The sequence below is a fragment of the Myxocyprinus asiaticus genome, chromosome 1 (assembly GCF_019703515.2).
Source record: "Myxocyprinus asiaticus isolate MX2 ecotype Aquarium Trade chromosome 1, UBuf_Myxa_2, whole genome shotgun sequence".
NCBI lineage: Eukaryota > Metazoa > Chordata > Actinopteri > Cypriniformes > Catostomidae > Myxocyprinus > Myxocyprinus asiaticus.
In genome coordinates this window covers 49,842,445-49,857,113 of record NC_059344.1, presented here as the reverse complement: position 1 = coordinate 49,857,113, position 14,669 = coordinate 49,842,445, and the positions used below count along the sequence as shown (strand labels likewise).

The 14,669-nt window shown below is 38.5% G+C and overlaps 1 protein-coding gene across 6 annotated transcripts in view; it reads right to left on the bottom strand.

Moving 5' to 3' along the window:
* Nucleotides 1–14,669, bottom strand: part of LOC127430823 (rho GTPase-activating protein 6-like) — a 50,425-nt gene that overhangs the window by 17,610 nt on the left and 18,146 nt on the right. For all 6 annotated transcript variants that reach the window (XM_051680965.1, XM_051681094.1, XM_051681040.1 and 3 more), the window contains 2 exons: nt 9,563–9,719; nt 1,132–1,200 (listed from right to left, as the gene is read on the bottom strand). In XM_051680965.1, the coding sequence (XP_051536925.1) occupies nt 1,132–1,200; nt 9,563–9,719 (226 nt within the window). The remainder of the gene's footprint in view (nt 1–1,131; nt 1,201–9,562; nt 9,720–14,669) is intronic.

Genomic DNA, 14,669 nt, shown 5'->3' with positions numbered 1-14,669 from the left:
TATTCATTTATTCATCAGACTTATTCCTTGAACATGTTAGGCTGCATTTCCCACTGAATTTTATCCTGACTTTTGAAAAACATCTTAAGTTGACTCTGGCATTGTCGATGGGCACAGCACATGGTGACATATATGATGCAGGTACAAGTGTTGGAATTTGCTGCTTTAGGTAAGACAGTGGTTATTCTTCATTATTCATATTGGCTGCCATGTTGATGGAAAAACAAATCATGCATATTCCTGTTATGGAGTCTTTATTATAAATATGACGTGAAGACCTACTGATTGTAGACTTTCTAAATATCTGTTGTTTTGACATGAGTGTTGTACAGTAGCTAGCATGACCTGTAATGTCTCTTGTATGCAATGCATGGCTTATTTGTATGGAATGCATAACATAGCAGAAGAGAAAGTGGCTGTGAGAAAAAAGTAACACAAAAGTAACATAACGCTTTACTTTCCATAAAAATAACTTTTCTCCCCTTTTTCTCCCAATTTGGAATGCCCAATTCCCAATGTGCTTTTTTAAGTCCTCGTGGTCGTGTAGTGGTTCGCCTCAGTCCGGGTGGCGGAGGACGAATCCCAGCTGCCTCCGCGTCTGAGATCGTCAACCCGCGCATCTTATCACGTGGCTTGTTGAGCGCATTGCCATGGAGACATAGTGCATGTGAAGGCTTCACGCCATCCACCGCGCCATCCACGCTCAACTCACCATGCGCCCCACCGAGAACGAACCACATTATAGCGATCACGAGGAGGTTACCCCATGTGACTCTACCCTCCCTAGCAACCGGGCCAATTTGATGCTTAGGAGACCTGGCTGGAGTCACAAAAATAACTTTTTAATTAATTAAGTTACTTTTTTAAGGAATAACGCAATATTACAATGAGTTACTTTTAAAAGTAATGTTACCCAACACTGCTCAGGAATGCTGCCTGACAAATAGAGGGTACTTAAAGTACTTAAGAAGAATGGTTTGTTTAAACATAGTTATGTAAGTCTCACAATGCAAAGTTTTTGAGACTTAACTATGTTGAAACGATTGCCATTTCTACTTGTATGCATTTTATAAAGGTTAAGAGATCATCTTTTAAAAAGAAGCATTGAAATAAAGAAAGGTTAACTCTTACCTCGTTCTTTCTTTTCTTTTGAAAAGGAGTCAAACTTTCTCCTTAGTGATTTCCTCCTCTTACGAATCTCTGAAGAAAAAAAAAATGGAATTATAATTGGTTTTGTGTACAGACCTATAGAAAAATGTATTCAATAATAGCTGGTGAATATTTATGGTAATAATTTATATAAAAGGTAAATCTAATTTGGGAATTCATATGTTATTAAAGTAACATAATCTGAGGCACATGACAAAGCTATTTGTTTATTACACCATAAACCACGTAAATTAGCTCATGCACCAGATCAGATGCAGGCAACAAGTCTTCCATTCCTATAATAAAATATTAATCCATTTAGATAGATGATAGTCTGGAGGGCTCTATCTGAAGTAAAACCACTGACCTTCTTCGAAAGCAAGCAAGATATGGCACTATATACAACCTTCGTATTAGTGAAGGCTGTACTTAAAAATTACAGAAACATTTTCTGGCTGGATAAATAGCCACCACCATTCGATTGGTATCTTAAAACATTTGTATTATACATTTTAATATGACTTATGATTAATTAAATGACTGTACACATAAAATAGCTAAAATTTCACATTTCACAGCAACTTTACCAGAAACCCCATTTACTAAACACTTCGCCAAACCGAATTTACCGAGAAATACATCCTCTTAGAAATGTTTGATTGATTAAAGCATGAGAAACAATAAGCAGCGCTGCACTCCGAGCATGTCAAGTTTCTCATGTATCTTGTCTTGTTTTCTGGTGTTAAGTCATCATTATGTCTCTGCTGGAACCGCTGTTGTGATGATATGATAATCGATTTAATCTTGAATGCGCTTGGATGTTTCCCAAAGACATTAAAGCACGTATCCATTATTTCGTCGACTGCAGCCACAGTGCTCTTTTTTAGGCTTATATTTCTGTCAGTTGGTTTGCAATAAAAACTCAGGTTTTTTTTTTTTTTTTTTTTTTGGCATTGTTTGAAGCGCAAAAACTACACAACAGCGTTTCGTCCAATTTTTCCTTGTTAAAATTGTTGCCAAATTTGTCTGTTATTTCTCCCTCATTTCATCATGAGTGTATGAGTAACTATGGTAACAAAGCTTCGCTTTCCCCCACGCTAAACCACGCCCATACGCGTTGCCGTATGTATGTATGTATCCATAGGACTCCAGATGTTTAATCAATGTTTTCTGAAGCGATCCAATCGGTTTTGGGTAAGAACAGACCAAAACGTAATTCCTTTTTCACTATAAATCTAGACAGCAGTCTCCTTGGCAGTCGTGATTTCAAGCTCGATTACACTTCCTATAGCGCCGTCTAGCGCTCTGCGCATGTGTCAAGCACTGGGAAGTGTAATCGAGCTTGAAATCATAATCTTGTTTAGAGGCTGCAGTAGCAAGCTGTACAGTGAAAAGGAAGTTATGTTTTGGCTTGTTCTCACCAAAAACCGATTGGATCGCTTCAGACGACACTGATTAAATCACTGAAGTTGTATGGATTACTTTTATAATGTCTTAAGGTGTTTTTTTGGACCTTCAGAGTTCTGGCCACCATTCACTTGCATTGTGAGGACCCACAGAATGGTGAAAATCTTCAAAAAAATCTTCAATTGTGTTCTGCAGAAGAAAAAAGTCATAAACACCTGGGATGGCATGAGGGTGAGTCAATGATGAGAGAATTTTCATTTATGGGTGAACTACAGAATTTCCTTTAAGGTAAACGTATTTGGTGCACTGTCCGCAATGGAGGGGCTCGTGCAAAGGACTGGGATTGAGCTCTGAGATCCCTCCATGGACTATCTGATTAATTAAAGAAATAGAAAGACAATTTTGAAATAATTGCTATAGCAGGGCTGCCAACTCTCAAGCATCTCAGGCATTTTGAAATATAAAGGTTGAGGTGGAGAGATTCCGGAAGAATCGTCACTGGTGCAAGAGAAGCAGCAGCTTATATATCCTTGGGATATGATTGGCGGGCCTAGATGAACAAGCTCCTCCTGAACTTACATTTGGAACTTAATATGTTGGTATAACTTAATGAAGTTTCAAAAATATTAATGATATGCAACTTTAATAAAACCACTTGAAGCACATTTTTTTAAGTTATTTGACAAAACCATTTTAAGAGATCTTAGCCATGGTGCAAGCAGATGTAAAGGACACTGTTGAGATGTCCATAGAGAGAGTGAGAGAGAGAGAGCGAGAGAGAGAGAGAAAAGGGATTGTAACACATGCAGAGGGGATTTAGGTGGGGTCATATTCCCATGACTGCAGGAAATGAGTTTATTTCTATGGCAACTGCCCCCTTTCTCTCCCCACACACCAAGAAATCAGGGCTAAGCCTCCATCAGTTACCATCAGAGAGAGAGAGAGATGATGAGCATGTTGAAATATTTGCATGATTTAGGACAAATAATCTCTTCAAGTCCACGCAGAGACAGAAAACAAAATTAAGGAGCCACTTTTATAAGGCAAGAGACAAAAAAAAAAAAAAAAAAAAAGGAGAGAGAGATCAAAACAAAGGCTTCAAACTGTGTACAGCAAGAGCTTAAAACTAATAAAAGTATTAAAAGTATTAATAAAGAATTAAAAGCAAGTTTAAAGAATGTAACTTCAAAATATCCCTGGATTAACTGCCAAAAAAAATGAAAGATAATAGTCCAAAAACAGAGATCCATCACTAATGACATGCTTTCAGAATTCTCTTATGTGTATTTAACAGAGCTTAAATTAAACTCTCCAAAAAAAAAAAAAAAATCATCTTTCCAAAAACATAGCTGCCAAACATGTTGATGACAATTCCAAAAGGAGCAGCCAAGTCAACCACCATGCATAAACTGACAGATTTCTCCTTTGGGAGGAAATTGTTCCATAAATATTCACATAAATTATGGCGGCTGCTTCCCCATGAGTAAGCTAGACTGCTGGTTGAGGTCTTCTCACAGATGACCAGTTGAAAACTCCACTTGAAAGGACAGCGGATGACCTTCCTTGATCTGAACATGTGGAGTTGCTTGTACATGCTGGGAAAACCACTTTCCACATAACAAAGTGGTAGGACATAAAGGGACATTCACATGATAACTCAGACACTGCACAAACACATAAGGTTACATAGAAAAGTAAAGAAACAGAATATTTGCAAATGAAAGAAAAATAGACAGATTATAATGTAATTCAAAAGGGATCTCGTATGCATATACTAAAATGATGAGCAGATGTGATTTTTGCTAAGTGTGACTAATGGATTGGGTTGTTGAAGACTTCTAAAATAGTGGTTCTCTGGTTTTGCATCAGGACCGATGTTATTCATTGGACATTAAGTGGTGATACAAAATTGTTTAGCATACAAAGGTGAATTAAAATGCCCTTGTGGATAGTTCACCTTTTTGTTGTTCCAAATCCATACAACTTTCTTTCTTCTGTGGAACAGAAGAGGAGGTGTTAAGCAGAATGTTAGTTTCAGTCCCCATTCACTTTAATTGCATCACTTTTTTATCAATTCACTGGAAGTGAAGGTTGACTGAGGCTCTTAATGTGCGAAAGAGCTCCTCGTAGGGTTGCACGGTAGACCGGTGCTACGGTAGTATCGCGATACTAAAGCTTCAAGATACGGGCAGTGCCACAGTATTTTTTAAACGGTAGTACCATATGGTAATACCGTAAGTTATGTTGTATGTGCGGTGTAAATATTATTTTCATTGAATCAGGCCTATGTCTGCAATAACATTAAAAATTTAGTCTTTTCGAGTGGCATCCCCTTCACGCAGTGCCCCTGAAGAGCGCAAAATGTTGTTTACAATTTGCCCCTTACATGGTATTGTTTATTTATCAATGTGTGGTTTTCCCATGCTTCAAACACACACACGTCTGAAACCTAGCGTGTTAATTTGCCGGTCATTTCTCCTAATGGATGATATGGATTTAAGTAAATTTAAGTAAAACTTTGGAGAATGAGATGCTTTTTACACAACACAATTCATGTACCGAGATCTGGAATTATTTTGAGTTCTCTTATGACTCATAAAACTTGATATGGTGTCAGAAAGCTGACACATATGGGAGTGTCCTTCTATATAAGCGGGTGCACAAACACCATTCCACAGAATTTTCTTCTTTCACGACAGCGATTCATCTCTCGTCTAGAAGCCCTCTACTACTTCGCCGTCGACATTTACTAGTCAGGACATTCATGACAGTCATCGGCAGGAGTTTTGAATCCTTAAAAGCTATTGTGTTATTGTGTGTATGTATGTGTGTATATACAGGTGCATCTCAATAAATTAGAATGTCGTGGAAAAGTTCATTTATTTCAGTAATTCAACTCAAATTGTGAAACTCGTGTATTAAATAAATTCAATGCACACAGACTGAAGTAGTTTAAGTCTTTGGTTCTTTTAATTGTGATGATTTTGGCTCACATTTAACAAAAACCCACCGATTCACTATCTCAAAAAAGACCAATAAAAAAACATTTTTAGTGAATTGGCCTTCTGGAAAGTATGTTCATTTACTGTATATGTACTCAATACTTGGTAGGGGCTCCTTTTGCTTTAATTACTGCCTTAATTTGGCGTGGCATGGAGGTGATCAGTTTGTGGCACTGCTGAGGTGGTATGGAAGCCCAGGTTTCTTTGACAGTGGCCTTCAGCTCATCTGCATTTTTTGGTCTCTTGTTTCTCATTTTCCTCTTGACAATACCCCATAGATTCTCTATGGGGTTCAGGTCTGGTGAGTTTGCTGGCCAGTCAAGCACACCAACACCATGGTCATTTAAACAACTTTTGGTGCTTTTGGCAGTGTGGGCAGGTGCCAAATCCTGCTGGAAAATGAAATCAGCATCTTTCAGCAAAAGGAAGCATGAAGTGCTCCAAAATTTCTTGGTAAACAGGTGCAGTGACTTTGGTTTTCAAAAAACACAATGGACCAACACCAGCAGATGACATTGCCCCCCAAATCATCACAGACTGTGGAAACCTAACATTGACATCAAGCAACTTGGGCTATGAGCTTCTCCACCCTTCCTCCAGACTCTAGGACACTGGTTTCCAAATGAAATACAAAACTTGCTCTCATCTGAAAAGAGGACTTTGGACCACTGGGCAACAGTCCAGTTCTTCTTCTCCTTAGCCCAGGTAAGACGCCTCTGACGTTGTCTGTGGTTCAGGAGTGGCTTAACAAGAGGAATACAACAACTGTAGCCAAATTCCTTGACACGTCTGTGTGTGGTGGCTCTTGATGCCTTGACCCCAGCCTCAGTCCATTCCTTGTGAAGTTCACCCAAATTCTTGAATCGATTTTGCTTGACAATCCTCATAAGGCTGCGGTTCTCTCGGTTGGTTGTGCATCTTTTTCTTCCACACTTTTTCCTTCCACTCAACTTTCTATTAACATGCTTGGATACAGCACTCTGTGAACAGCCAGCTTCTTTGGCAATGAATGTTTGTGGCTTACCCTCCTTGTGAAGGGTGTCAATGATTGTCTTCTGGACAACTGTCAGATCAGCAGTCTTCCCCATGATTGTGTAGCCTAGTGAACCAAACTGAGAGACCATTTTGAAGGCTCAGGAAACCTTTGCAGGTGTTTTGAGTTGATTAGCTGATTGGCATGTCACCATATTCTAAGTTTTTGAGATAGTGAATTGGTGGGTTTTTGTTAAATGTGAGCCAAAATCATCACAATTAAAAGAACCAAAGACTTAAACTACTTCAGCCTGTGTGCACTGAATTTATTTAATACACGAGTTTCACAATTTGAGTTGAATTACTGAAATAAATGAACTTTTCCACGACATTCTAATTTATTGAGATGCACCTGTATGTTTTGCAGCAGGATGGTCTTCTCAAAACACATTCGCAAGGTTTTACAACCTAGACATAACATCTCTCCTAAAACAAGTCCTCTCTTTCTAGAGCGCTTGCTATTTTATTGGCCAAATATTATACTTATGCCCCTCTTTTTAAGTACGGACTCCCTGTCTCTTTACACAACCGCTTGCATTCGGACCGTTGTGTACAAGCACTTCTTTATAAATAAACGTCCTTTCAAACTGGGTTCGTGAAGGGGTTAATCCATACTATGACCATAGTTCATATATATATATTCTGAGTGTTCCCCTCCTGGCTGATCATGAGGGTCATTCACTTGCGGCATACTCATGTCGGTCACCATCCTGCGGGACTGCGGCATCATGTTTCCTCTCTGGAAGGTTATGTCGTATAGTGCTGCATGATGGGATTCTGTTCCCCATATGCATCAGTTTGTGACACATTGTCAAGTGTACTGAATTGTAATGGAACGTCTCGGTTATGTATGTAACCTCGGTTCCCTGAGACGAGCAGAACGAGACTTTGTGTAAACTAGCTACACTACAAGACTCAGAGCTCTTTGTGGTGCGAGTGATGCGCTCTTTGTCCCTCAGTCAGACAATTCTGAGGAATGGTGTTTGCGTGCCCACTTTTATAGCAGACAGCTACGTGCCTAAAAGGGCGGGGCTCAAACACCATAGCCAATATTAGAATTGGCATTATTGTAGAGAGGTTTCAACTAGGTCATGTAGAAGGACGCGCCCATATGTGTCAGCTTAGTGACGGAATGTCTCGTTCCCCTCGTCTCAGGGAACCGAGGTTACATATGTAACCGAGACGTTTTGCCTGATGAGACCAGGAAAAATCATCTGCCGTGAATGCTTACAAAGATTTCAAGCCAAAGGGGGAAACACCAGCAACCTTATTAAACACCTTCGGACACATCCCACTGCCTCTGCAGAATGCAAATTGGTTAGTGCCACTTAATTTAACGTAAATGCTTTATCTTAACATTTACAGATTTACTGTTTCTCTATAAAAAAATAAATAAATATCGTCCGTTGCACACATTTAATTGTTTGTCCAATCAAAAATGCATGGTGGCGGTAACTTCGCAAAGTTCGCATTTATGATTAATCATGTCCCTGAGCCATGCTATCAAACCGGTGTGTGTGTGCGTGTGTGTGTGTAATCAGCACTCGCACTGCTGTTTACCAGGAGAGAGGGGCTGAAGCGGTTGTAATAATGAAACAGCTGCTCAAATCAGTCTTTTCAGTGTTACAATATCTTTATTTTTTTGTTACCAACAATCAAATAATCACAGAAATAATGGAATTGAAGTTTAAAGCCGTTGCCGTTTGAACTGGCAGTTTTGATGCGGCGAAGATTTTATTCTGATATTATTTAACGTAAAACTAAGAATGTATTAGATAAATTAGTCCATTTGAGCCTTCTCCCAGTTCATCCAGTTATTTTCACCACTTCCGGAGCAACGATAGTGTGTTATCGTGATACTTCTTGGTATCGTGATATTTTAGCTGGTATATCGTAAGATATGATTATGGTATTGTGACAACCCTAGTGTGCAACGGAATGAACAAAGTCATACAGGTCTGAAACAACATGAAGCTGAGTAAATGTTGACAGAATTTATATTTTTGGGTCAACTAACCAAAAATCAAGCATTTAAATCTATTAATGTTAACATGAACTGTATAGGCCAAGCCATATGCAAAAGTATTAACATGGCATGTCTGAAAAGAGACATTGAAAATATTTTCAAATTCTAAATGGCTCTTAAATTTTCATTGTTTTAGTGCTCTCAGCAGTCAATAATTCACAGCATAAAAGATTTTGTGATTGCACAAGCCATTTTTATCCTTACTGCAAGTCAACCCGTATTTAAAGTCTTCTGGTTGCATTTTTTAACCTTGCATAGTTTTTAAGGTTGAGGAGATGTTGAACAACCTGTCCATCTTGGTAACTTTCTAATTTCACTTTTATATGAAGTGGCAGATGAATCAAAAATAAAGCTGATGTCAACACAGCCTTTGACATCAACAACATAAGATATGGGAAGTGTCTTCTCCTCCCTGTGAAAAGTTGATGAACTTATTTATTATGAGATCCTAACTACAAACAATTATATGATTAGTTGCATTTTATTATTTGCATTTAGCATTGTTTTCCCTGCTTTTCACAACCCTATACAGTTTATTTTTAAAAGACCTGCGATCCATTTTTGGGTTGCAAGCTACCAGTACAGCAATGCTTTTTGACTTTCCATCATCATCTTTCTTTCTCTGCCTATTTTTCTCTTTCTTTGTAGCTCTCTTTCTATAAATACATTTTTTATTTGGTACATTTAAAACCAAATCAAATATGTTTTATTTTATTTCATTTTGATCGCAAATGCATCACTGTGATGTGGAATTTGCATAGATTTCTTGGGAATTCGATAAGCATCTGTCTGAAATGATCATATCTGGACTGGCACTCAAGCAATATATCACAGTATTTAAATCTATGCACTACATCTGTTATGCATGATTTAGTAGCATCACAACACAGCATTTCAACACAGCAAGTCGATTACACGCATTCTTGTAAAATGGTCTTAAATATACCTCTAGGGATGCCGATCTTAAAATCCAGGTCTCTTTTTTCCAAGTGGTAAAGGGCCACCTCCTGCAGACGTGCTCTTTCCAGCTCAGAGAGACTTTGGATTGGAACTGGCTGCAGCCTCAAGCTCTGCCCCAGCATGGTAGCCCACGTATGGTCACCCTGATCAACAGACAGGCAGTGAAAGAAAGCAGAACTGAAACAGTGTACAGGAAAAGAGCACAGGAAATCATTATGTTCAGTCTGAAAGTTTGGTTGCAACCCTGCTCTAACACACCTGTTTGTAATTTTAAAGTGAAGCTGATTCATGTGTGTTTTATCAAAGTTGGAATTCTGCAGCAAGGTAGATCTATAGGAGCAGGATTGACCCTTGTGAAAGATGTAGCTACATAGATTGCTTTGACCTCTTACAAACCAATCATCAAATGTTGCACAGAGAGAGCTGAGGTTAGGCAGTGTAAAAGATCTCTCAGCAGTCTTTTAACAGACTGTTGCTAAATTTTCTCCTTAATCGAAACACATCTAGATAAATATGTCCAAAAAGGGCCCTATCTGAATCAGCCAAAAACACATAAAGTCTGAAGGGTCTAAATATCTAAAAACATCCTATAATAGAAAAACACATAATATTTGATTGACTCCTCTCTGTTTCAAAGGCAGCTAATTTTAGATTTGGCAGTGGCAGTGTATTGGGTAAACATACAATAGCTTGTGGACATTTTATAACCCAATGCAATTCCTCTGCATACATCCTGTGTGTAGTCATGTGTGTTGGTGCAGTTCATCTGATGTGATGACAACAGCACTGAAACTGGAAACAACTGCTGAACAAAAACTTGCTGTCGCAACAAGAATAACTAGATCAAAATGTGAAATCTTGTCAACATTAATAGGGGAACATCGGGCCTGAACATTTATTCTATTTTTAAGTGATGTAATATGTGTAAAGGGATAGTTTACCCAAAAATTCAAATGATTTAATTGCAGTTGATAGTGCCTCACTTTCATACATAAAAAGGACTCAAACGAATCATAAAATTAGTCCATGCGGCTTGGCTTGTGCTTCATATTCCAAGTCTGATGTCCATTGTGCATTCATAACCACTATGAGAGAAGCTCGGGGTCACTTTAGGCTGAAACTATGATCACACCACATGGTGTTGAGAAAAAGACAAAGCTTAGAGGTCACAGTATTGTTAAATACTGTAAATTGCTGACTAAGATACGGTGCCTGGGACGGGATGGGTTCGGTTCACTTAGATTTGTCGTGGCCATGCCATATTAACTCATTGTGGGAATGTGATATTATGTTGTGGCCACTAGATAATATGTTGAGGGAACGACATCCTTTTCTCATGGCCACGACTTTTAATAACGAGGTAACGAATGATCTCGTTCCCTCTTCATTATATTTCGTGGCTACGACGTTTTTGTAAAGGGCTTACATCCACATTCAGTTCATAATCCCATCTAACAATGACCTGTTGGTCCTCCAGCATTTTTGGGGTGGTACACGCAGCCATCGGCTTGCCGCAGTCGGACCTCTGTCGGTAGAGTCAGACCACCGGCAAGTCAGTCAATATTCACTATCCATATTAATGTCCTTCCAAGCCAGTGTACACCTGTTTCAATAAACACTGCAAATGTATTTATATTTTCAGTGAATAGATTAAAGATACAAACAAAATATTGTTACAAATATATGAAAAAAATATATGGTAGCCTAAAAATACATGGATTTGGATACATTTTGGATTAAATACATAAATATTATTGAACTGTCCAGGATAAGCTCTTTTTTTTCTCTCCCCTTTTTCTTCCCAATTTGGAATGCCCACTTCCCAATGCACTCTAAGTCCTCGTAGTGGCATAGTGACTTGCCTCAATCCGGGTTGCGGAGGACAAATCTCAGTTACCTCCGCATCTGAGACTGTCAACCCACGCATCTTATCACGTGGCTTGTTGAGCGCATTACCATGGAGACGTAGCGCACGTGGAGGCTTCACGCTATTCTCCGTGGCATCCACACACAACTCACCACGCGCCCCACTGAGAGCGAGAACCACATTATAGCGACCACGAGGAGGTTACCCCACGTGACTCTACCCTCCCTAGCAACCGGGCCAATTTGGTTGCTTAGGAGACCTGGCTGGAGGCCCTGGGTTCGAATTTACGACTCTAGGGGTGGTAGTCAGCGTCTTTACTCGCTGAGCTACCCAGTCCCCCCTTAAAAATTAATTTAATCCAATTACAAGTACTTTATTTTAGTAATCTGATTACGTAATCCAGATTACATGTCATTTGTTACAACCCAGCACTGCATACATTTTATAGGGTTCCATTTATTATGGAACTGAAAACATCCCTTGTACGTAAACAATATCTTATAGGATCATAGAGATATAAGATGTGAACTAAAGTGCTGTACATGTAAAACAACATAAAAACTACTGTTGTGCTGATTGGCTGAGTAACCGAGATTACAATATACTGTATGTCACACCATGTCAGGGTTGAAAGATAAGGGTCTCCATGAGAGAGGCAAGTCACAAAGTCTTTTCTTCTTTCACTTCTCTTCCCTCCTCTTTCATATCCCTTTCTCTTCCTAACATACACTCACACTTACACATACACTTTGAACAAACCAATATGAAGGCAAGGAAATAAGGGAAGAGCAAAACACAAACACATGTATCACAGTGCCACATTTCATGTGAGAAACACTGGCATTCAAGAAACCAGACAACCACAACAAATGGAGCACACATCCTATATGATGCATTCCACACCACTTAAAGGAATACTCAATCAACAGCATTTGTTGCATAATGTTACAAACAAGCTCAAAGGAGGATGTTAGTATATTGCATAAAAAATGCTATATGGCTATTAGGCCCTGGGGGTATAAAGTGGTAATTGAAGATCACCCAAGTTCAGGAACATCCTGAGACCAAAGGTGGAGGAGACAAGAAAGTTGAGTCTAGAAAAGGTAAATTCTCATAATAAGGCCAAATGGAGGGTGTTAGCACAAGCATAATGGTGAAAGCATATTTAGACAGTTGGCTCATATATCAAATAACCTGTTAAATTACCAGCCTTGGCTCCTCTTTGTTCAAACAACATGACAAGCGTGTGTATTAACTGAAATAAATGGAACATTGTGAAGATATATAATCTAAATAAAAGTTTAACACTCTGAAAAAAAGTCTTGGTGTTTTTCGATCATGCCCAACCACTGGTTATTATTGGATATATATAGTATATGGCAGAATAGCAATGTTCCTGAAATGGCATTTGTTTGACAGAGCGCTGCAAAATAACAGGCTGCTACAATATGATTCCAATAATGTCTAAGACGACAACATACCTGAGTGCATGACAAGACCCAGACCAAAAATATCAGGGGGCCATCAATTTGGTTGCAAGACCACTTTTGAATACTAGAACAATAAGGTAACTTGTTTCACTTCTCTTTGAAGCGATTTGTTTAAGCTTTTCTCCAGAGCAAATAAGAGCTTATTCCTTAAAAAGACTTCTTCAGTCAGTGTTCTTATTTCTTTTCAGAATTCTTGTCCGATTTCCAATTCATATTCTTCTTGAGCCTTGACCATATTTGTCCTTTCTCACTCCTATGATCCTTAAAACCAAGCTCATGGTCCTTCATGAGAACTGTGTTATAAATACTTCTATTTAGTAACATTTTGATAGTTCCCAGATGCCCCCTTTAAATAATTCCACAATGTTTGTATAACAATTCAGCCAGTAACATTCCTGGTGTTGCAAGCAAAGGAACACCATCAGATCATTCTTTTGGATTTCAAGCACGATGAGTATTATGTGCACCTCTGTTGAAGCTGATGTGCTAAACCTCTATTGTTTATGCAGTTCCAACTACAGCTGGTGTGCATTTACATGAATGACTTGTTTGGGTATTCCTGCTTGCATGTGAACCGGCATAAATATGAATGCATATATATGTGTGTGTGAACATAAACAGCTCTCCAATTTGAGTGGCTAAGCAACTATAAAATGGAAAGCTACGGAGCACCACTCTGCTCTTGAGACTAATCTATAAGGGTTTATGCATTTGCAAATTTAGAGAAATGTAAGCAAAGTGGGGGGAAAGCAACAGAATAATAACGTATGCAATCATTGCACGATTAATCCCTCTGAATTATCAATTTAAGTTATACCATATCAAACAACTACAAAAAAACAAATATGCAACCACAATATCTGCCATAACACAAAGCATCCCATTTGGGAGGTCTCTCTGCTACAACGTGAAAAAAAAACAGGACAACCTCAGACAGTCTCAGCATTAAAAGAAGGTAACAGGGTTGAAACAATGGCTCTTTAGACTGAGAGCATCTCGCCATAGCACCAATTTGGTATTCATTATTCATATTGTTCTCTACAAGAAGTCAGTGATACTCTTGAGAAAAGAAGAAACTAAAATAATTTTGTGTGTATTGTGGTTTGGTGGCTTAATCAGCAGTTGCATTCAGATACCTGACGGGATAGTCAACTTTTGATGAAAAATGTAATCCCAAGGAAAACAATATCTTCAATAGATATGATGATAAAACTCAAGTTACTCCAGTCATACTACATAAAGTAACATAAACAGACATAAACAGTATGAGTCGCTTTATCTTTGATAAAGTTTGTGTCCACAAAAAGATATCACACAAAATATAAGGTAAAGTCAAAAAGTCCCAAAAAGTCCCTCTTTATAGAGATGGTTCATCCAAAAATGAAGTCATCTTGGCTTGGAATGAGTAAATAATGGCAGATTTGTCAATTTTGGGTGAAAACAAAATCCCTTTAAGTAACCATTAAATTGATGCAATATGTTTAAATGTAGCTTGAATAGATGCACATTATAAATCAATATGTTTCTGCTGTCCTGGCTTTTGCACACTCAAGTCTGCATACACAGAAGCAGGATCGTATATCTTTCGAAAATAGTAAGCAATAGCCATAAGTCACACATGTGAAAGAAATAACTCCCTCCCTCACATAATAAAACATAAAACACAAAACACTGTGTACCACCTCAAACACACACATGTGGTAAATAGTGGCACCACAGACATACACATATATATA